This window comes from Tachysurus fulvidraco, unplaced genomic scaffold (assembly GCF_022655615.1).
Source record: "Tachysurus fulvidraco isolate hzauxx_2018 unplaced genomic scaffold, HZAU_PFXX_2.0 HiC_scaffold_51_np12, whole genome shotgun sequence".
In the NCBI taxonomy this organism is placed as follows: Eukaryota; Metazoa; Chordata; class Actinopteri; order Siluriformes; family Bagridae; genus Tachysurus; species Tachysurus fulvidraco.
In genome coordinates this window covers 98,178-122,500 of record NW_025927271.1, presented here as the reverse complement: position 1 = coordinate 122,500, position 24,323 = coordinate 98,178, and the positions used below count along the sequence as shown (strand labels likewise).

Below are 24,323 nucleotides of genomic sequence, written 5' to 3'. Positions count from 1 at the left end.
AGTAAAAAACAATGTATGTTACTGACCAAAATCATCATCATCAACAACAACAACAACAACAACAACAACAACAACAACAACAACAACAACAATAATAATAATAATAATAATAATAATAATAATAATAATAATAATAAACATTAAAACAATACATTTATGATTTTGCTCCAGTGGAAGTAATAATGCAAGCCATTATTACTGGTGCTTGCTAAAGCAACATTCTTATTCTCTTGCATACTTATTATTATTAATAATATTAATGGTGTTTGCAAAGCATCATGATTGTTATTCTGCATAATTATTAATGGTGCTTGCAAAGCAACATTATTGTTATCTTGCACACTGAGATATTGTTCTAACAGACAAAACTTTGGCGCGTAACTTGTCCCGCAGCTTTTGTCCTAGACCCATGAATTAGGTGTCAAATCGACCGGCTCATTGAGGAGAGGTGTGCTATGACTTTTATAAGTGATCCAACCAACGATGTTTGCACAGCGGACGAAAAAGCAACCCAAAAAGTCCCATAGAAATGAATGGGAAATTCCTAAAATTCCTTTAAGCTCTCACACACGCAGCTTGCGCAGAGCTCAGGCACGGCTTCTCCTCTGTGTTCTCCTAGTGACTGTGGATGTAAAGGAGACTCTCAATACATGTAACTATCAACTCCACACTATCAATCCAATGATTCCAAAAGTATTGGCCCCCTGGTGACGGCACTTGATACCACGTGACGTCACGTGTAACCCCCCAAAATAAGCAAAATCAAAAAGTTAGAACAACATGGACATGTCATATATCAAAACACTCAGCACAATGAGGGGAATTGACGTCACGTGTAGCCCCGCCCTCAAAATGAGCGAAATCATAAATTTTGCACAACATGGGCATGTGACATATCAAAACACTCACCACAATGAGGGGAACTGACGTCACATGTAGCCCTGCCCCCAAAATGAGCAAAATCAAAAATTTGGCACGACATGGACATGTGACATATCATAACAAACAGCACAATGAAGGGAACTTGCCACGTGCAAGCACCATTCACATTTTCTTCAGGAAATGTACCGTTCTAGTTAATGGTGCTTGCAAAGCAACATTATTAATGTACTTGCAAAGCACATTCTTATTCTCTTGCATACTTATTATTATTATTATTATTATTATTATTATTATTATTATTATTATTATTATTATTATTAATTAATCTGCTTGCAAAGCACATTCTTATTTTCTTGCATACTTATTATTATTATTATTAATGTGCTTGCAAAGCACATTCTTATTCTCTTGCATACTTATTATTATTATTATTATTATTATTATTATTATTATTAATTAATGTGCTTGCAAAGCACATTCTTATTTTCTTGCATACTTATTATTATTATTATTATTATTATTAATGTGCTTGCAAAGCACATTCTTATTCTCTTGCATACTTATTATTATTATTATTATTATTATTATTATTATTGTTATTATTATTATTAATGTGCTTGCAAAGCACATTCTTATTTTCTTGCATACTTATTATTATTATTAATGTGCTTGCTAAAGCACATTCTTATTCTCTTGCATACTTATTATTATTAATGTGCTTGCTAAAGCACATTCTTATTCTCTTGCATACTTATTATTATTATTATTATTATTATTATTATTATTATTATTATTATTATTATTATTATTATTATTCCGGACACTTTTGCGGCGCGTAACTTGTCCCAGAATTCCAGAATTCACAGTAGAGACTCCAGCCATAAGTCAGTAGCCCTAAAGGCCTAGATCATTTCACATGCTGTAAGATGGAGTCACCTATAACCAGAGTTATTATAGGTTTCTTAGCAGATAATTCACTAAACAACAACAAACCTGTTAGACATATAGAGTGGAAAGGAGTGGACTCCCATTGGCGATCTTAGCAATTTGGCTTTGTGATTAGGCCTCCAAGTTGTCACCCGGCCACGACTGAGGTGCCCTTGAGCAAGACACCGAATCCCCCAACTGCTCCCCGGGTGCCGCAGCATAAATGGCTGCCCACTGCTCCGGGTATGTGTTCACTGCTGTGTGTGTGTTCATGATGTGTGTGTTCACTGCTGTGTGTGTGTTCACTGCTGTGTGTGTGCACTTTGGATGGGTTAAGTGCAGAGAACAAATTCTGAGTATGGGTCACCGTACTTAGCCGTATGTCACATCACTAAAAAGTCCAATAATCCTTAGCACAGGAAAAAGGGGCAATGCATAGCAGGCAGCAGGAGCATGCAGGAACAATAACAGGGAAACAGACAGGGTGAAACCAGGCAGAGCAGCAGCTAGAATAAAGGCGGGATGACTGAGAAGGCCATCTAGTCAAGAATCCTGTGATGGCAGCGTGCTTATGTAGCGCATGGTCATACGCCAGAAGTGCATATAATGCTTTAACTGAGCTACAGGTCACTGGTCATTGTCATCATTGTTGCCTCAATTATCATGAAGCGTCCAGGCAGCAAAGCAGCTCCAAACCATGATGTATTTCTCAGTCGGGTTTTTCAAGTTAATGCGCAGTGACGAGAGGAGGGCATTCAGGAGATGAATACCAGGAAGGCAGCAGGACCAGATGGCATCACAGGTCGGGTTCTGAAAGCGTGCGCTGACCAGCTAGCACCGGTGTTCACTGAGATATTCAACCTCTCACTGGAAAAGTCTGTTGTCCCCTCATGCTTCAAGCAGTCCACCATTGTTCCTGTCCCGAAGAAACCCCAGCCCGCCTGCCTCAACGACTACCGCCCTGTAGCTTTGACCTCAGTAGTGATGAAGTGCTTCGAGAGACTTGTCAGAGCCTTCATCACTGCATCACTACCAGACACACTGAATCCACTACAGTTTGCATGCCGCCAGACCCGCTCTACTGAGGACGCCATTGCTCATCTACTCCACACCACGATGAGCCACCTGGACTGTAGAAAAGGGAATTAGGCAAAAATGCTGTTTGTGGACTACAGTTCAACACCATAATTTCTTCCACACTCACCTCCAAGTTGGAGGTCCTGTGACTGTCGCTGTGTCAGTGGATCTCCAACTTCCTGACAGACAGACCAAAAGCTGTACGGGTGGGCAAACACACATCATCCACCCTCACCCTCTGCACTGGAGCCCCCCAGGGTTGTGCTCTGAGCCCCCTGCTGTACTCACTGTACACTTATGACTGTGTGGCCACTTCCAACTCCACCACCATCATCAAGTTTGCTGACAACACTGTTGTGGTGAGCCTGATCTCCAACAACGACGAGACGGCCTACCTACAGGAGACTTAAAACCTGGAGAGATGGTGCCAGGAGAACAATCTTCTCCTGAATGTCAGCAAGACTAAATAGTTGATAGAGGTCTTCAGCACAAAGCAGGAGCGGTCATACCAACCTCTAAACATCAACGGGACCCCAGTAGAGAGAGTGTGTTTCCGGTACCTAGGTGTTCACATCACACAGGACCAGTCTTAGTCCTGTCCAGGGGCATCACTAGGCCTTTTTAGGGGGGCTTTATCCCCCCTAAACTTCTGCCCAGCCCCCCTAAAAAATTATTTGATTATTTTTTAAAATTATTTTTTGATCGCTTCAGTCCCCATTAAAAACGCATTTGAAGCGGCGACGAGCTGTGTCATGTTTCGGCTCCTCCACTGAACTGAGTCTGTGTGGATTCAGCGTGGATTCAGCATGTTTTTCAATCCTATTGATAGTTAACCACAGTCCATTATCCAGCCTCATACATGTTGTTTATATTGCTGATATGCATAGTCAAAGTCTATGGCTTTTATGTTATTTTCTGGTTAAAAGTTGGTTAAAAGTTTATTTTATTTTGCCAAAAAAGTTCCTTATCTGAGGTTTTTATGTGAGCATAGAAATGCAAAGAGTAAAATGTTGTGTTTGTACTGGAAACGTTTGTACATGTGTTTGTACAGTGAGTAATGAATCAGGAAGTCTTCATTGTAAAAAAAAAAAAACTACATTCACACCTCAAAATTTTCTAGTGACTGGTCACATCTAAATTTTTCATTTTTTTACAGTGAAATAAAGGGAATACAATGGAATAGTGGATTGCAATAAGGTTAGTAGTATACAACCCTACCCTGGGGGCTGAGCCCCCCCTAAAATGAAAATTCTAGAATCACCCCTGGTCCTGTCACATTAACACCCTGGTGAAGAAGGCCCGGCAGCAACTGTACCATCTGAGACACTTGAGGGACCTCAGTTTACCATCTCAGGTGCTAAAGACCCTCTACACCTGCAACATTGAGAGCATCCTGACGGGTAGCATCACTTCCTGGTTCGGGAACAGCACCATGCAGGACAGGCAAGCCCTCCAGAGGGTGGTGCGGTCAGCTGAACGTACCATCCACACTGAGCTCCCTGACCTGCAGGACATCTACAGCACGCGGTGCCGGGTCAGAGCCAGGAACATTGCAAAAGATCTCAGCCATCCCAACAATGGACTCTTTTCTTTGTTGCAGTCAGGAATCACTTCTGCTCCCTGAAAGCAAACACAGAGAGGATGAGGAGAAGCTTCTTCCCGCAGGCCATTCGGATCTTAAACCAGGAGAGACCCAAGATCTAGCACTGGACCTCTCTCTCCATCCCCACTGGGCTATGCACCCCTCCTTTTTTTGCAAGGACACTTTAATTCTGGACTGTCACTGTCACTTTAACTCTGGACTTTCAAAGCACAGTGACACTTTATACACTTTATACACTCCATATACTATTTACACACCATACTTCACCTGAACATTCTAAGGACACTTTAACTATGGACTTGCACAGTACAGTGCCACTTTATACACTATTTATACACCATACTGCACCTGGACACTTTAAGGACAATCTTTAAAAACCATACACATTTATGTATATGTACATTTATGCATATGTATTATTTCTTCATCTATATTTTCAAATTTTTATATAGTTTTCTTATATAGTTTTCTTATATAGTTTATACTTTTTATTATTTTATTCTTATTTTACTTATTGCTTTTTTTATACTTCTTTATATTTTTATTCTTATACCGGACAGATGCATAAAAGCATTTCACTGCATATCGTACCCTGTATGTATGTGTATGTGACAAATAAAATTTGATTTGATTTGATTTGATTGCTTTCTCCCCACCCAATATTCAATTCAATTCAGACATGTCTTTAAATTGTTTTGGAACATCCTGGAACATTTTGGAAAACTTGAGACAGGCCACAATGCTTGGACAGCAGTTTCCTTTAGGAATTCCATCCACTAACCCCAATCTTATTTAGTGTTTTTCTTATAGTGGATAAATGAACAAAGAACTTTACAGTTTTTAGTTTCCTAAAACTCTTTTGTTGTTACCCTTGGATTTTTTTAAAATCTATATCAGGATTCCTGTGGGGTTTTTTGGTGTGAACTATTCAGGATATGTAGAAACAGTTCTAAATAGTTTCCTCTATTTACAGCCAGTTTGTCTTGTTGTGGATTGATGACCTAACAGATGTTTAGAAATGCTTTTATAGCCCTTTTCAGCTTTGTGTGTCTCTTACAATGCCTCTTCTAAGGCCTTGTGAAGGTTGATGAGATCGAGACAGCTCACACTAATTAGTTCTTATTGTGAATCTTCCTGAGAACAACTGATTTGCCAGTAACAAGTCCTTGTTTGTTATTACGTAAAACATCTTAACAACCAACAGTTCCAACATTTTAAATCTCAACTTACTTTAAACTTGGTTTTTCAACCTGCTCTATCAATGTTCTTGATAAAGGACAGCTTTATACAGTACTTTTAGTAGTTTTAAGACTGGAAAAATACTAAAATTTGTTATTTGGTGTACATTAGCAGACAGCTTTGGGGCCTTGCTCATCTGTCAGCTTAGATGGTCTCGTACATCAAGACTGACTTTTTAGATCAGTAGCCTAGAACCACCACTGGCATTCTTTTGCATGCTATGTTGGCTTACTACATAGGTTTTGGATGGTATCTACTTTTCACTGCCTGGTCTTTAGACTGATAATTGATGAATGCTATTTTTAAACAGAACAATCAATCTGGAGCTCATTTGTCTATGATAAATACACTTGATTTACAGTTAAATTAGTTTCATTGTTATGCATCATGTCCACAGAGGAAAATCACATATTTCAGTGGTATATATAAATAATAGACAGATTATTGTTTTGTACATATGTTCTTATGTATTGTACATGTGTTTTTCCCTTATATTCCCAGGGTCAGAGCTGAGGATTGTTCTGTTGGGGAAAAGTCTCTCACATACCAGCAGTTTGGGAAACTTCATCCTGGGCAATTCTGTGTTTGAGACTGAAGACTCTCCACATTTAGTAAAGCAGTGTAAGAGTGACAGTAGACAGGTAGAGGGAAGAAATATCACCGTCATCAATGCACCTCATCTGTTTGACCCACAGCTCTCTCAGGAGGAACTGAGTCAGAGAATAAGAGACTGTGCTTTACATGAACGTGGGCCTCATGCATTTTTACTTGTGGTGCAGCCTCATGACTTTACAGAAGAGGACAGAAACCAACTGAGAAACATCCTGAACAACATTAATGATGAAGCGATAAAATCCTCCATTGTGATAACAGTAGACGGTAAGATGAAATACTTTTAGACATTTTAAGTTTTGAGTGAAACAGAGCAATTTTAAACCTGATCACATGCCTAGAATAGAGGGACAGAAAAGATCTGAGTGTTACTAAAGACAAACTCAAGACAAATGAAATGAATGTAAAACAAAATTTTATTTAAACAAAACAAAACAAAAAAAAAAACACACACGTGTTTACACCTTGCGAAAGTTTTGGCACCCAAGGCCAAATTACATAATTTGATTATTGACCTGAAAGTAAATATAACAAAATTGTGGTGGCAAACTATATAAAGAATAAGTTAATTTTATGCATATCATTTAATAATAGATTAATTTGCATACTGTCCAAAAATTTGTCCTGATTTGTGAAAAATCAGAACATAGTTAACTTCATTAGTTCCTAACCCTAACCCTGGGGAGCCTGGGGTTAGGGTTAAGCTATCATGTTGCACAATTAAGCTATCATGTTGCACAATTCAAGTTTGTGGAAAAATTTGGTGTCTGCACCTTATGATCTAAAAAATATTGTGTTGTGTTTTCTAATGTTTTGATAACGTTTCCTCTATTTGGTGCCCTATATGATACTAAAGTAGCCCATGTTATCTTGTCTGTGATACGAAACAGATAAAGTTGTGAATATCACTGTTCACAAAACATTAAATAAGATTTAAATGAAGAAAAAAATACAATGTCTTTATCAGGGCAACATCACAATACAAGAACTCAGTATCTCTGCTGCTGTTCAGTAAATACCAAATGTGTAATTGATGTGTGGTATGTGTAGTTTATAAAATTTTATTTCAAATGTATATTAGACAAAAAATGCTTAGTTACAGCTAAGGAAATTCTGTCTAGCATTGACTGTGTGCAGATAAAACAGCAAAGACTAAAAAGATTTAAAAGTTATTACAATTACAATTTGCAATACTACTTTGGTGCCGGTCTCAAGCCCGGATTAATAGAGATGATTCTGTCAGGAAGGGTATCTGGCATAAAACGTGCCAAACTTGCATTGCAAAAATGCGAATTGTCAGTGGGAATTCCATATCGGATCAGTTACTACTGGACCACTGTTGGTCGAGGAAGGAGAGGAGGAAGAAGGGTTCATAAAGGAATGTAAGGATAGAAGAGGAAAGGTAGGAGAATAGGTCTGAAAATAGGGACTCTTAACGTTAGTACAATGACAGGGAAGGGAAGAGAGCTGGTGAACATGATGGAGAGATTATTGGCCACTGACGCAGGTAACTATGCTGTTCTTATGCTGTTAGATCTTACTGCTGCGTTTGACACCATAGATCACAATATACTGATCTCTCGCCTTGAGCATTGTGTTGGTATAAAGGCATTACAGTGGTTGAAATCTTATCTGGGTGAAAGAACTTTCTTTGTAAGTCTTGGGGAGTTTGTGTCTTCTTCTGCATCTCTTGTATGTGGAGTCCCTCAGTGTTCCATTCTTGGACCGATTTTATTTTCTTTATATATATTACCTTTAGGGTCCATTTTTAGGAAACATGGCATCTCGTTTCACTGTTATGCAGATGACTTGCAACTCTATCTGCCTGTAATGTAACAATGCAAACTCTGTGGCACCTTTGCTGAGAAGTCTTGAAGATATTAAAGCCTTGATGGCTTTCTTAAAGTTTAATGAGGAAAAAACTGAAATTGTTTTATTTCGACCTGGTGGTTCCATTAATACCCCTGATGTAGATCTGGGTGACATAAAGTCATTTGTGAAGCCTGTTGTAAAAAACCTGGGGGTTTTAAGGGACGGTGACTTTAAACTAGAAAAACAGATTAATTTGGTAGTAAATCGTGTTTTTATCAGTTAAGGCAATTATCTAAAGTCAAGCCATTTGTATCTTTTACTGATTTTGAGAGTGTCATCCATGCTTTTATATCATCCTGCCTGGACTATTGTAATAGTCACTATGTAGGCATTGGTGTGGCATCTCTAACACGTTTGCAGAGGGCACAAAACGCAGCTGCACATTTATTAACGGGGACACACAAACGAGAACACATTACACCTATATTGGCTTCCCTTCATTGGCTGCCCGTTCATTTTAGAATTGATTTCAAGGTTTTACTTTTAGTTTCTCACTCACTCATTTTCTACCGCTTTATCCGAACTACCTCGGGTCACGGGGAGCCTGTGCCTATCTCAGGCGTCATCGGGCATCAAGGCAGGATACACCCTGGACAGAGTGCCAACCCATCGCAGGGCACACACACACTCTCTTTCACTCACGCATTCACACACTACGGACAATTTCCAGAGATGCCAATCAACCTACCATGCATGTCTTTGGACCGGGGGAGGAAACCGGAGTACCCGGAGGAAACCCCCGAGGCACGGGGAGAACATGCAAACTCCGCACACACAAGGCGGAGACGGGAATCGAACCCCGACCCTGGAGGTGTGAGGCGAACTATCTCTCAAATATCATATAAATATCTCTCAGATCTGTTAAAGCCACATGCTCCATCCAGAGCACTTGCCTTGAAACAGGCAACTGCCTTTAATATCCCCCAATGCAAGATTAAAGAGCAGAGGTGACCGTGCCTTTGCAGTAGCGGCCCCCATGCTCTTGAATAATTTTCTGTTGTACATTAGGCAGGCACCTTCACTGGCTGTTTTTAAATCACATTTAAAAAACATATTTGTATGGTGCATCATACAACACAGTATGAGAGTTACCTGTTAGGAGTTCTTTTTAAGTGTGTGTTACTAATTATTACTGTATTTATTGCATTTATTGCTTTATTGATTTATTTATTTATTATTATTTAATGCTTTTTAGTTATATTGTTTATTTTATATTGTTTGTACAGCACTTTGGTGAACACCTGCTGTTTTAAAAAGGTGCTCTATAAATAAACTTTGATTTGATTTGAGAGAAGGAAGGTAAGATAATATACTGTGTGTGCAGGAGACTAGGTGGAAGGGGAGCAAAGTACATAGTAATGAAGGGGGATACAAACTGTTTTATTATGGTGTGGATAGGAAAATAAATGGGGTAGGAGTGATCCTGAAAGATGAGTTTGTGAGGAATATTTTAGAGGTGAAAAGAGACACGGTAATCAGTTTGAAGTTAGAAATTGAAGGAAATTGATGTTGAATTTCAGCAGTGGTTATGCTCCACAAATAGGCTGTGAGTTAGAAGTGAAGGAGATATTCTAGAGTGAGTTGATGAGGTGATAGAGAGTATTCCCAGATGGGAGAGAGCAGTGTTTGGAGCAGACATTAACGGGCATGTTGGTGAGGATGAAGAGAGGTGATGAGGAGGTGATGGGCAGTTTTGGTGTCAAGGAAAGGAACCAAGAAGGACAGATGGTGGAGGACTGTGTTAACTTATTTCAAGAAGAGAGAGGAACATAGAGTTACATATAAGAGTGGAGGTAGGAGTAACACAGGTAGAATACACTCTATGTAGACGAGGCCTAGCTGAGAGAGATTAGTGACTACAAGGTGGTGGTAGGAGAGAGTGCAGCCAGACGGCATTGGATGGTGATGTGTAGGATGTCTCTGGTGGTCAGGAAGAAGAGGAGAGGAAAGATGGAAATGAAGACCAAGTATTGGAAGTTGAAAAAGGAAGAATTTTGTGAGGAATTCAGACAGAAGCTGAGACAGGCTTTGGGTGGTCAGGAAGAGCTTCCAGATGACTGGGAAACTACAGCAGAAGTGATCAGGGAGACAGGTAGGAGGGTGCTAGGTGTGTCATCTGGAAAGAGCAAAGAAGATAAGGAAACATGGTGGTGGATCAAGGAAGTACAGGACAGCATTCAGAGGAAGAGGTTAGCTAAAAAGAATTGGGATGTAGAAAGAACAGAAGAAAATAGACAAGATTACATGGAATGAAGAGGTATGTGGCAAAGGCCAAGCGGAAAGCATATGATGAGTTGTATGTCAGGATAGACATGTAGGAAGACAAGAAGGGCTTGTACAGATTAGCGAGACAAAGAGAGATGGTAAGGATGTGCAACAGATAAGTGTGATTAAAGATAGACACGGAAAGGTGCTAACAGTTGAGGAGATTGAAGGACTATTTTGAGGAGTTGATATATGAGGAAAAGGAAGAGGTGAATATTGTAGAGCATAAAATGGCAAAGATTAGAAAGGAGGAGGTGAGGGCAAATCAAGAGTGAAAAGGCTGGGGGGGGGGCTGTCTAGCTTGTCATGGAGTAGGATGTGGGGTTAGGAGGCTCCGGTGGATTATTGCTATAATTGTTTTTATTTAAGCTTTTCACTTTTGTTTTTGCTCTTAATCCCTCGGTTTACCTTCGTTGTTAGGATATTTGAATCTAGAGGTAATTATGATGTCTGGTAAAACTACTAAGACCCGTAGTACGACTCAGTCGCAGCTGCGGCCTGGTGCAACAGTTGCGACATCGCCTTCGCATGATTCACCTCCGTGTGAACGGCCCATCGTGTCACAGGCAGCTTCTAAGGCTGATATTGACTCATTAAAGTCAGAGCTGCTGTCCTTTTTGAGGTCTGGAATCACTGAGGTTTTTAAGGCCGAACTACGTACATTGGAACGTACATTGGGGGACGATTTATTAACAATAATTGTTGTGTTCGCTTTTTTATTTTTTTATTTTTACAGGAATCAAAGTGTAAGTGATCCTTAATGTTTGATTCATACATGCTTGGTCAATTTATTTTGGGAATTTATTTTCCTCTAGAAACTTTGTTTATATAGTATTTATGTAGACCGGGGATGAGTAGCCGTGAACCAGATATAGCTCATAATTTCTTTTGTGTTAAATCTGCTGGAGCCTTCTCTTTGTTCAGGAAAGGCTTGTTCTCTGTGTCGTTAGCACAGGTCCCCCAGGGGATTCCCCCCGGCTTCACAGGTCCTGTTTTAATTTTTTTATGAATGGCTGACACTAATACCGGCCCACGTTTAGCTGGCAGTGGTGCACCTGTCCGGTTCCTTAGCTGGAATATTAGCTGCATGGGTAATCCTATTAAACGGTCTAGGGTTTTTACCCACCTGAAACACCTACACGCCGACATAGAATTTTTACAGGAAACACACCTCCGAGTCAAAGATCAACAGAGGCTTCAACGTCCTTGGGTGGGTCAAACTTTCCACTCCAATTTCAATTCTAAGGCACGAGGGATGGCCATCCTAGTAAATAGAAGCATACAGTTTTCACCTACCTGTATAATTGCAGATAGGAATGGCCGATATGTCATTGTGGCTGGTACGTTGATACAGACCAAGGTTTTGCTGGTTAATATTTACGCTCCAAACTTTGATGACCCTGAATTTGCGAATAGGTTACTGAATAGTCTTCCTTTTTTAAATACCCATTTGATCATTTTTGGTGGTGATTTGAATTGTGTTTTGAACCCTGTTTTGGATTGTTCTAGTTCTCATGCTGTATCCCAATCTGCAATGTCTAAATCGTTCTCCGATCTCATGTCACAAAACGGCTTAGTAGACCCTTGGAGATGTCGCAACCCTGGGATCAAGAAATTCTCATTTTTCTCCCCTGTGCACAATTCATATTTGAGAATTGATTATTTTTTATTGATAGCCAACTTAATTACTCCGTTGTATCTGCAGATTATTTGGGTATTGTGATCTCTGATCATGCTCCTTGGATATCTAATTCTGCTCCTTGGTGTATTCAATGAATCTTTGGATCAGGGCATGCTACCACCCTCTTTTAATCAAGCCTCTATAGCCCTTCTCTTGAAATAGGGCAAGGATCCCAAACTATGCGGATTGTACAGACCGCTGTCACTGCTGAATGCCGATGTGAAAGTGTTGGCAAAAGTAATTGCATCCCGGTCAGATGTACTACCACGTATCATATCTATGGAGCAGACTGGATTCATAAAAGTGCGGCATTCATTTTTTAACACTCGTACACTTTTCAATATAATTTACTCTAAGCAGTCATCTCCGTTCCCTGAGGTTGTAGTCTCATTGGATGCTGACAAAGCGTTTGATAGAGTCGAGTGGGAATACCTGTTTGCGATATTAAAGAAATTTGGGTTTGCTGATACATTTGTCTCCTGGATCCGCCTCCTGTATAAATCCCCGCAAGCCAGTGTTTGTACAAATAATATTAGCTCTGATTATTTCAGTCTCAGGCGTGGAACCCAGCAGGGGTGCCCACGGTCACCACTGCTATTCGCTCTTGCCATTGAGCCATTATCCACTAAACTTAACAATACCGCTCTACAGCCTCAGCATCTGGATCTGCCATTCAAATTCAAATGTTCAGGCTTTAAATACCTTGGTATTACGGTGACCCGTTCCTTACCCAAACTTTTTCATGCCAATCTTGCTCCGCTTGAGGATGGCATGAAGTCGGATTTTCTACCTCTGTCTTTAACGGGAAAAATCAATGCAGTTAAAATGAACGTTCTGCCTAAGTTTCTTTATTTTTTTCAATCGCTTCCATTATTTTTACCTAGGTATTTTTTTGATTCTTTAGATAGAATCATTACTTCTTTTCTTTGGGGTGGAAAACCTCCCAGAATCCATAGGATTCTATTGCATAGATGTAGGCTCAGTGGTGGGCTTGCGTTGCCCAATTTTCAAATATACTACTGGGCTGCACATATCCAAAAACTAAACTCCTGGACCAATTCAACAGAATCTAGAGCTACTATCTTGTAGATCATCCTCTGTATCTTTTCTGCTTTGCTCACCCCTTCCGATCAAACCATCTCAGTATACTGATAATCCAGTCGTACTGAATACACTTAAGATTTGGTTTCAGTTTAGGCGTCACTTTAAATTTAGGGCTCTATCAGCACTGGGCCCCCTGAATAAAAATTTGTTTCCACTATCTTTTTTAGATTCAGCTTTCTCACTATGGCATGAAAAAGGCATCAATCAACTTTATAATTTGTACAAAGATGGCATCTTTAGAAGTTTTGCCAGCCTGTCCTTGGAGTATGGGCTGCCTTCAGCTCATTTTTTTCTATATCTCCAGGTCCGCAGATTTGTATCTAAATGCCTTCCCAATTTTCCCTCTGTGCCCCCCAAGCAACCTTGGATGAGTTTAGTCATGTTCACTCCACACCAGCGTAGTTTGATTTCACGGATATACAGTTTCATTTTATCTCTTAATATCTGTAATACAGATAAAACCAGGACTGCTTGGGAGGAGGAGTTAGGGTTGCAGTTTGGCGATGAACGGTGGGAGAAAGCCATAGATAGGATACGGTCTACCACTTCCTGTGCCCGCCTCAGTCTCATTCAGTTTAAGGTTTTGTACAGAATTCATCTTTCCAAATCTAAACAGGCAAAAATCTATCCTGGGTTTGAGGACAGATGTCATGCTTCCCCCTGTCATTTAAGTCATATGTTTTTTCTCTGCCCAAAATTACATGCATTCTGGACAGGTTTTTTCAGCATTATGTCCTCCATATTTGAAGTGCAATTGACGCCATGCCCACTGATCACTATATTTGGTATTACCAATGATTCAGTATCACTAAGTTCTGTACACGAAGATGTTTAGCCTTCTCATCTTTGTTGGCCAGATGTTGCATACTTCTACACTGGAAGGCAATAAGATGTCCCTCCATCTCTCAGTGGTTTAAGGATTTGATGTTTTTTCTTAATTTGGAGAAAATAAAATATACACTGAGGGGTTCTACTGACACCTTTTTTTTTGCAAGTGGCAACCTGTTATTTCTTATTTTAGGAGACTACGGGTGTTACCTGATTAAAGTTCTAATTTGTTCAAAAATTGGACTGTATGCATAACCTTTCTTCCGTTTCTTCAGCTGTTTTAACAGGGGGATGTGGGGCGTCTGTGCGTGCGTGTGTGCGCGTGCGCGTGTGTGTGTGTGTGTGTGTGTCTTTGTCTGGGGGTTTGTTTTTGTTTAGGGTGGCGGGGTGGGGGTGCTTGCTCTTTGTTGTTTTTAAAAAGGAAAATGGAGAATTTCTGTATACATTCTTGTATTTGTGATTGTTGATTTTTCCATAAATAAATAAATGAAAAAAAAAAGAGTGAAAAGACTGTTGGTCCAGATGGCATACCTATGAAGGTTGTGTATAGGAGAGAAAGCACACGTGTTGAAGTGTCTAGGAGAGAAAGCAGTGGAGGTACTATCTAAATTTTTAACAGGATTTTAGAGAGTGAAAAGATGCCTGAGTAATGGAGTAGTGCCAATCTTTAAGAACAAGGGTGATGTGCAGATTTGGAGCAACTACAGAGGTATGAAGTTGATGAGCCACCACAGAAGCTATGGGAAAGAATAGTGGAAGCTAGGCTAAGAAAGGAAGTGGATATTTGTGAGTAGCAGTATGGCTTCATGCCCAGAAAGAGCACTACTGATGCAATTCTTGCTCTGAGAATGTTAATAGAGAAGTACAGAGATGGTCAGAAGAAGCTGCACTGTGTCTCTGTGGATTTAGAGAAAGTGTATGACAGGGAGAAGAGAGAGGAGCTATAGTGCTGTATGAGGATGTCAGGAGTGGCAGAGAAGTATGTCAGAGTAGTTCAGGATATGTATGAGAGGAGTATGACAGCAGTGTTTTTCTTTTGAGTATTCCTATTTTTTGTGACAGACAACCTGAAAATGTAATGGCTCCACAAACAGGTGACGCCAGCAAAAAATCAACATGTATTGTCTCCTAAATGCTCTGTTAAAATTTTATTCACAGACTTTGTCACATGCCAGAAACAAGACCCAACAGAAGAGAGACAGGTAAGAAGATTCTTGTGCACTCTTGGAAGGACATCAACATACCAGGGTTGTGTTGAATGAAAATGTGTCAGTATGTTTTTATCAAAATACATTATTAAACCGCAGGGGGAAATTGGGTTTGCTACCAAAGTTCCAAGTCCCAACATAAGAATACACTGATAGAGGCTTATATATAGATATGTTGTTGTACTGAGGAATTGTAAAGTCTGATGGACTTCGGCAGGACGGTTTTCCGGTGTCACTCTGTGGAGCACCTTGGTTAGACGAGTCTGCGACCAAATGTACTCCTGTATCCGTCCAGGACATCATGGAGTGTGCGGAAGATGTTGTCTGACATGGCAAGCAGTCATCCTTCTTTCTGACACTACAGTCAGAGAGTCCAGCTCCACTTCAACAACATCACTGGCCTTACGAATGAGTTTGTTCATTCTGCTGGCATCAGCTACATTCAGATCACTGCCTCAGCATGCAACAGCAAAAAAAAAAAGATATTGCTACCACAGACTCCTTCAGCATTATGCTGCAGATGTTGAAGGACCTCAGTCTCCTCAGAAAGTAGAGACGGCTCTGGCACTTCTTGTAGAAAGCTTCAGAGATCCTCAGTCCAGTCCATTATTATTAATGTAAACTCCCAGGTATTTGGAATCTTCCACCATGTCCACAGAAACCCTGTGGATGGAAACCCTCCTTTAGACACATTGTGCTGTAGATGGTTTCGCACCATAAGTTATCCACTGTAATCCTGTACTCAGTCTCCTCACCACCGCTGATGCAACCAACTATAGCTGGGGAAGGGAGACTGTACCGTTCACACCTGACCATGTCAGAAGTTATGATGATATAAATGATTTCAAATTAAAGATAAATTAATTTACTAATTTAATAAGTCCCTAATATGTGTACTTGCAAAAGTATAATTTCAAAATCCTGTGTTAGGGTTAGGGTTGCTATGGTGATGGACAGGCTGACAGATAAAGTCAGACAGGAATCTCCGTGGACAATGATGTTTGTGGATGACATTGTGAGCTGTAGTGAGAGTAGAGAGCAGGTGGAGGAACACCTGGAACGGTGGTGGGCTGCTCTTGAAATAAGAGGAATGAAAGTCAGTCATAGTAAGACAGAATATGTGTTTGAACAAGAGGAAGGGAAGTAGAACAGTGAGCTTATAGGAGTCTGAGGGCAAGAGGGTGCAGGACTTTAGATATTTGGGGTCAACCATCCAGTGCGACAGGGAATGTGGAAAAGAGGTCGAAGAGGCAAGTGCAGGTGGGCTGGAGTGAGTGTCAGTAGTGTTATGTGAAAGAAAAGTGTCAGAAAAAATCACAGGAAAGGTGTACAAAACAGTGGTGAGACCAGCTATGGTGTATTTTTTTTATAGACTGTAGCAGTGAGAAATAGACATGATTCAGAGATAGAGGTAGCAGATATGAGGATGTTGAGGTTCTCTTTAGGAGTGAAGAGGATGGACAGGATTAGGAACGAGCACATCAGTGCTTCATCTGTTTTGGGAACAAGGTTAAAGTGGACTGATTGGGATGGTTTAGACGTGCAGAGGAGGGAGAGTGGTTATATTAGAAGAAGGATTTTGGATATGGAGCTGCCAGACGAGGTCAAGAGGAAGGCCAATTAAAAATGTGTAAAATTGCCTTGTCCAAAATAAGCAAGATGACTAGGAAAGTCAACACTTTTATCCAAAAGTGGTTGATCTTATTGATATCCCAATCTGAAATAAAGTCTCCTTGTAATCCGCTGCAATCCATCATCACTATCCCGTGAGGAGTAGAGGCCTTTGAGAGAAAGAGATTGAAGTTATCAGATTTCTTTCAGAGTTTGAAAGGACTGACCATCATATACAGTAGGTGTTTGTGGCTTTGTTGAGCCTGTTCTGCTCCTGATGGATATGGAGCCAACCACCAGAAGGTCAGGAAAAGAACTGAGTGAACAGGCTTAGGAGAGCAGCATTTAGCTCTGAATCAAGAGTAAGGAGATATGTTGGGCTAGTAACACCTAACCAAATGGCTAGATGCAGTGGTCGCAGGATGACAGGCACCAGAACAGTATATAAATTCTAGAGTAATCTATCAATTCCAGATATACATTTTTCATTTAAAAAATGTATACCTAATAAGCAAGCCAGAAATGAAAGTAGCAAAGAAAACCTCTCTGAAACTAGAGAATATTATACATATTTATTTTATTATAAATATTTTAGATAAAATTTTACATATTTATGGAATTGTTATAAACCTGAGAAGGCAGCTTTTTGCTCCCTACAGCAAAGGTGGGATGTGACTAAAACACAAATCAGTTTATTTTTATTTTTTTTATGAACAATACAATCTCAGCATTACAAATGACATTGTTGTACTGACTATCTGTCAGACCTAGAAAGTAGACTTGTAGCAGATTTCCTTTCTGATGCCTGAGTGTAATGAGGAGTCAGAAGAATCCATATGCAGAATAGAGAACACAGCTTTAAAGAGAAAAATCCAGAGCAATCAATCCAAATTGGCAGGCAAAATCGTAAATGGGAAACACGGTCCAAAAGTTCAAACCAAAACAATAGCAGAGGCAGAGAAAACAAACAAATAAGGGCAAGGCTAACAGCATGGTCCGAACTGATTAAGCAGAACAATGGTCATATATGGTAGAAAGAAAACTAGATATACAAACAGCTTGGTATGCAACATAGTTGGCGATACTTTGTGTCCTAATGGAGTGTCTTTATGTACATGAACCTGGAAGTTGAAACCAAAACTGACCTCTGTAGCCCCGAAGGTTTGTATTCCGGCAAGGGCTTTTTCAAACAAGAAGAAATAATTCTATTATTGTATTATATTCCTTCTTAAAACAATAAAAAAAGATTCCTTAAAATTCAATAAATTAGTTACAACTTTTCAGTTAAATATTTCTCCTTTAAAAAAAATCATGTTATAAACTAAACATACTGGTTAGATGTTGGTTTGTTTTCTTCTTCCTGAATTTGATTTACAATTTCCAAAATACACATGTGGAAAAGAAAACTTTGTTAATCTATGTGAGAATATGTTTGATATGTCGGTGAAAATCAGCTCACTGGCTAATTGCGTTTGCCTTAACCCCAACATCTAATATATTCTTTAGACAGCTCTGTCATAACTATATATTTATTGTTGCTTAGTAATGGAAGTGATGGATGAAATGTTGACTGTCATTTAACAATTATTTATAACCAGAATGTTACATTTTACTTTACAGAAAACAATAACTGGGCATGAAGATTTATCAGTTTGTGAAGAACAGAAAAAGCTCAAAATGACAAAACCAGAGCAACTGATGATCAGACTGAAGCTTAATGAAAAGTACAAAGAAAAAATGAAAACATCAGATGTTCTTCAAATAACTTTATTACAAGAGGAGCCTTGTATAGAGGAGAACTTAGTGGAAACCTTTCTACAAAGAATGCTAATGATGGACTACAGAGCAAGATACATTACAACTGAAGAGGACTCCAGCAGTTCTGAACACACTTACTTAAACACCGGAGATAAAGAAGACAACGATGACTTTGATGATTTTTTTTCGACAAAGACAGAATCTTTGGACAGTGAACCCCATAAATATCCTATTCACCCAATGGATGTCCAGATGGCCGTGTTCCACTGCTCTGATCATTTCCTACAGCAGCTAATAGTGACTAAACTAGATCAGTGTCAGTACGCTCTGCCTCTGCTGGTGCCCAATCCCTGCACCAGAGAGATTGAGTTTCCTCTCTGGACTTTTCGCCAAATCAGAAAGAGTTGGAGGAGTCACTCTGCTGCGGTCAGTCAAAACCAGGCCATGTCTGAAGCTCAAACTCCAATGGTGGCTTTCTTCAGGCTCGGCTCTGTTTCTTCATCCAAGTCTCAGCTGATGAACAGCTTGATCAATGATAAACATCACACATTCTTCCACAGACACTGTCCAGGAAGCAGCAAGAACCGGCTCCTGATGGATGGAATGGTGGAGATCGCTTGGTTCTGTCCATCAGGGAAGGAAACTGATTATTTCCCTGACTGTGTGGCATTCTGTAATCTCCATGGTGATGCAGAAGCTAATAAAAAGCAAATGGAAATCCTGATTGAAATGTCCTCAGTGAATGTTGTACTTGTCTCTAATCCTGAAAAAGCAGCATATAAGGAGATAATACAGAAGCTCTTCAGAGACTCCAAACCACTGATCTGTCTACTTTCTGAGGACAAATCAGTTGCCACTGTATATAAGAGTGGAAAATACAGAATTGGTCTTAAAGACAGAAATCAGTCAGATGTAGCCAAAAATCTCAGAACAACCATCAAGGAGTGTCTTTCAAAGTCACCATCAATTTTTAGAATTGAAGATCTGAACAAACTTGAAGGCATTAAAAAAGATGAAGATGACCCTGAATGCAAGAAAGGGAAAAAAGTTGCAGAGATGATCATGAGCCAGTTAGAGGGATATGAAGGTTCTAAATTAAAGGAAACATTTCTGCCCTGTCAGGGGAATTTATGGCACGACTGGTGTGTGATGAACAAAGACCTGCATCGACTTCACGGGAAAAAGTTAGAAATGCAAAAGTCTAGTAAACAAGAAAAAATGAAGAAAACCCGTGAAGATCAGCATAATTACAGACTCTCTGGTCTTATGGAACAGTTCACCTCCTCACTGCAAGATCTAGGAGAAAATGAAAGATTATTCTTTTTAAAATGGGTTGGGATTCTCCTGGACAAACACACCTCAGGTGACCTTTCAGAAATTCATGACGAGTACAATGAAAAGTGGAAGGCAGTTTTAGACCTAAAGAAGAAACATGACAAATCAGATCAAATGAAGCTGGAACAAAATGAGCTTGAGAAAATTTTAGAAAAACTGAATGCAGCAACTTTTGGTTTGGAACACATCCTCAGAGAGATGGGACAAATATACGAGGCTTTTATTTCTGTAAAACAATCCAATGAACAATATAAAGGAAAAAACTTCACCTCTCTCCCTAAGCTTGCAGCAGAAGTCCTGAAATCTGGTCATCCACTAGAGCTGATGGATGGAGATGCTGCTCACGTTCCTCTGATCTGGGTTTCAGCAGTTCTAGATGAACTTGTGAAGATACTGGGGGATCAGAGGGTGTTTGTGCTGTCAGTTATGGGGATTCAGAGCTCTGGGAAATCCACCATGCTGAATGCCATGTTTGGTCTCCAGTTTGCTGTCAGTGCTGGAAGGTGCACCAGAGGAGCCTTCATGCAGCTGGTCAAAGTGTCAGAGGGGATGAAGAAAGTGCTGAAGTTTGACTACATTATAGTTGTAGATACTGAAGGACTTCGAGCACTTGAGCTTGCAGGAAAATCCACTCGTCATCATGACAATGAACTCGCCACATTCGTCGTTGGTCTCGGAAACCTGACCTTAATCAACATCTTTGGAGAGAACCCTGCTGACATGCAGGACATCCTTCAGATTGTTGTTCAGGCCTTTCTGAGGATGAAGAAGGTCCGACTGAATCCCAGATGCATGTTTGTGCATCAGAATGTTGGAGACATCACTGCTGGAGAGAAAAACATGGAAGGAAGGAGACGCTTACAGGAAAAACTGGATGAAATGACCAAGCTAGCTGCTAAAGAAGAAGACTGTGAAGCTGATTGTTTCAGTGATGTTATTGAGTTCAATGTACAAGATGATGTGCATTATTTTGCACAGCTTTGGGAGGGCAGTCCACCAATGGCACCACCAAACCCATCATACAGCAGAAATGTCCAGGATCTAAAGAAAGACATTTTCACAAAAGCTACTCCGTCTACTGGTATCACTCTCTCACAGTTTAAATCACGCATTAGTGACCTTTGGAATGCATTACTCAATGAGAACTTTGTGTTTAGCTTCAAAAACACACTGGAGATTGCAGTGTACAGAAAACTGGAGAATGAGTTTGGAAAATGGACCTGGACCCTCAGAAGTGCCATGTTAACAATTGAAGAAAATCTTTATAACAGAATTGAAAATGAAAAACTTGAAGAAATTAAAGAACAGGATCTTTATTCTTCCATGAAAAAGACCAAAGAGGAAGTGGACAACTTAATGAAGAGTTTCTTTGAAGAGGACAAAGACAAAGACATTTTAATTCAGTTGAGAGAGAGCTATAAAATGAAAATAAGAGAACTTTATGAAGATCTTGTCAGGAACACCAAACAAAATGTGAATGAAGTTATACAACATCAACATACACGAGAGACTTTTGAACTACAAAGCACACAAAAAGAATACAACATGAATCTGTTCAATCTGAGCAAAGACCTCGCTCTGAAACTGAAAAGTGAAATTACAGATGAGCAAGTTCTTAAAAAAGAATTTGACAAATTGTGGGACAAATGGGTCACTGAGATGACACGAAACACACCTCCAGAGAGAACGTTTAATTTTTCGGAAGATGCTGAACAGATTTTGTCTTTAGGTAGTGAACAAGGATCTGTGTATACACGAGAGTCTCTGTCAGACTACATACAAATAGACAAACTGGCAGATTATTCATCTTACGTTACAAACCTCAAAAGACAGAAGTTAACTCATTACATCCCTGGCATGAATAAACTCGCTTATGAAGACAATGAGTTAGTAAGAACTCTGGTTATAAATGTTATCAAAGAAACTGATGGAATAATCAAAACGATGTGCAACAAAATCACAAGACTCGGGTACAAAGACAGCTATATACGGGATATAACAGACCTTGTCAAGAAGAAAGTTGAACAACATCAGCATGAGAACCAGAGAATTAAGCTCAAAAAGGAGTTCACTCTGGATCTCTGCCTTCATGTGAGTGGACTTATGAATTGCAGATTTGCTGAGCACCATAAACAATTCAGGGATGCAAATGATGCAAGAGTTTATCTGTCTAAGAAGAAACCACAGTATTACAGTGTCTTTAGAAACTACTGCAAAGGAGCAACAACAACAAGAGTGTTTGGTGAACTGATCTGCAGTAACCTGAGAGAATCCATCCTGCAAGTAGTTTACAATAAATCTGCCATTGATTTGGCAACACAGATCAGATCCAACATGCCAGAGTTTAACGGCAACCGAACAAAGCTTGAGATACACATCCTGAAAAGTCTCGCAGAAAAAGAGGACTTTAACAAGTACACAGATTACATCCATAATCCCCAAAAGCACTTCAGAAATTTCATTACAAAGAAGGTTAATGAGTACATTTCTGAGAACAACACAGTTCTGAACATTTTTAAAGGAAATCTAAAAGAGAAAGTGGAGACTGTAAGAAATGCTGTTCACACTGCAACTGAAGAGGTCAAGAACAGCTGTGGTGATGCAGACATGTGGCTGAGAAGTTTCACCAGTTCACTAACAGCTAAACTGAGCTTAAAAGAAATAACCTTCACTGATCACAAAGAAATTACAGACTTGGATTTTCTACAGCAGCTTGTTAGTGATGGTCTCACTGACATGATGTCAGAGCTAGACAAAAGCTTTAAAGATGTAAAAGACATCAAAATTGAGAAGTCCAGGAAGAAGCCAGATGAGCTTCTGATTGAACATCTCTGTAAATGCTGCTGGGTTCAGTGTCCATTCTGTAAAGCCATCTGCACCAACACATTAGAGGATCATGATGGAGATCACAGTGTCCCCTTCCACAGGGTAGATGGTATGAATGGGATGTATTACATTAGGACAACTAATCTCAGCTCTACTTTCTGCACAACAAATGTGCAAAGTGATGGAGGTTTCTACCCACATGGTAGTGAAGATGTGTGTATTCCTTACAAATCATACAGAACAGCAGGAGGAGTCTATGCAACCTGGAGCATCACCCCAGACAATTCACAGCTCGCATACTGGAAATGGTTTGTGTGCAGATTCCAGAAAGACCTGGAAGAGTACTATGGAAAAACATTTCAGGGTTATGGTGAGATCCCCAAAGAGTGGAAAGACTTCACTAAAGAACAAGCTATTGAGAGTTTGGATCATTATATCTGATGAAAGACAACTCTTCTAAACAAAACCTAGAATAAACAGCAACTTAATTATGAACCAGTTATATTACCTGTATTAGTAACAAATGACAAAAATACAATCAGTAAACATTTATTAGATTCTATTCTATTAGAATAATCACTATATACACACACACACACACACACACACACACACACACACACACACACACACACACACACACTGTTTTACCTTTATGCACTATATATACACACACACACACACAGTCTTTTTCTTTCTTGACATTTAAAAATGAATGAAGTTATCAGTAGTAATATTAGTCCTACAATGTGCTTGACAATCAGATTGTTCATGTTTGAAGCATAATAAAGAATATTAAATCATATTTTATGTCTCACAGAAAGACAATCATTTATTCATCACTGGAACTTAGAGAGAAAGTGAGAGACCTGTTTCAGGTGTACCGTTTTAGGACAAACGCAGCTGGTGGCAGGAATCGAACGCAAATCTGCACAGTCTGAACATTGTTGAATCATCAGGATTAAAACTGGTTTTATCTGAACATAAACGTACATGAAACAAAAAGTACATGGAAACAACCTGGATATCACAGCGTCACACCCAACACCAAAGCTCACACACAACGTCACATCACAAATAATGACTGAATCATGACAGACATATATAGACCTGCACATCAAGGGAAACAAGGAACAAGTAAGAAAGTGGGAAAACACATTAGGAAAGATTGCGGCACCATATACCTGGTGGTAAAAGTAAAAGGTCAAGCTAAACAAAAAAAAATTAAAATAACACTTTCCTGACTCCCTTCCTTACAAACAGGAGGCAAATGGGATTAAAAAAAGTCACCCAGCTCCCTATAACCTCCAAAAAAGGCATATCTATCTTAATGTAGTAACTCTTCACTACTACTATAACATCAACAGAATTACAAAGCAAAGATAGAACAGACTGATGAAGGTAACTATTAACATTATTAATTAGCACACTCAACAACCCAAATAGCCGCTATCACAAAAATCCAAGAAGGACAAAGACAGAAACCTTAATTCTT

General features: G+C 39.6%; 1 protein-coding gene across 1 annotated transcript in view; it reads left to right on the top strand.

Annotated features, from left to right (window-relative positions):
* The window catches only part of LOC113658992 (interferon-induced very large GTPase 1-like), a 24,193-nt gene extending 599 nt beyond the window's left edge, over positions 1–23,594 (top strand). Inside the window, exons 2-4 of the mRNA XM_027171524.2 lie at positions 6,230–6,607; positions 15,249–15,292; positions 18,530–23,594. Of these exons, the coding sequence (XP_027027325.2) occupies positions 6,230–6,607; positions 15,249–15,292; positions 18,530–23,269 (5,162 nt within the window). The 3' untranslated portion in view covers positions 23,270–23,594. The remainder of the gene's footprint in view (positions 1–6,229; positions 6,608–15,248; positions 15,293–18,529) is intronic.
* Positions 23,595–24,323: the final 729 nt, after the last annotated feature.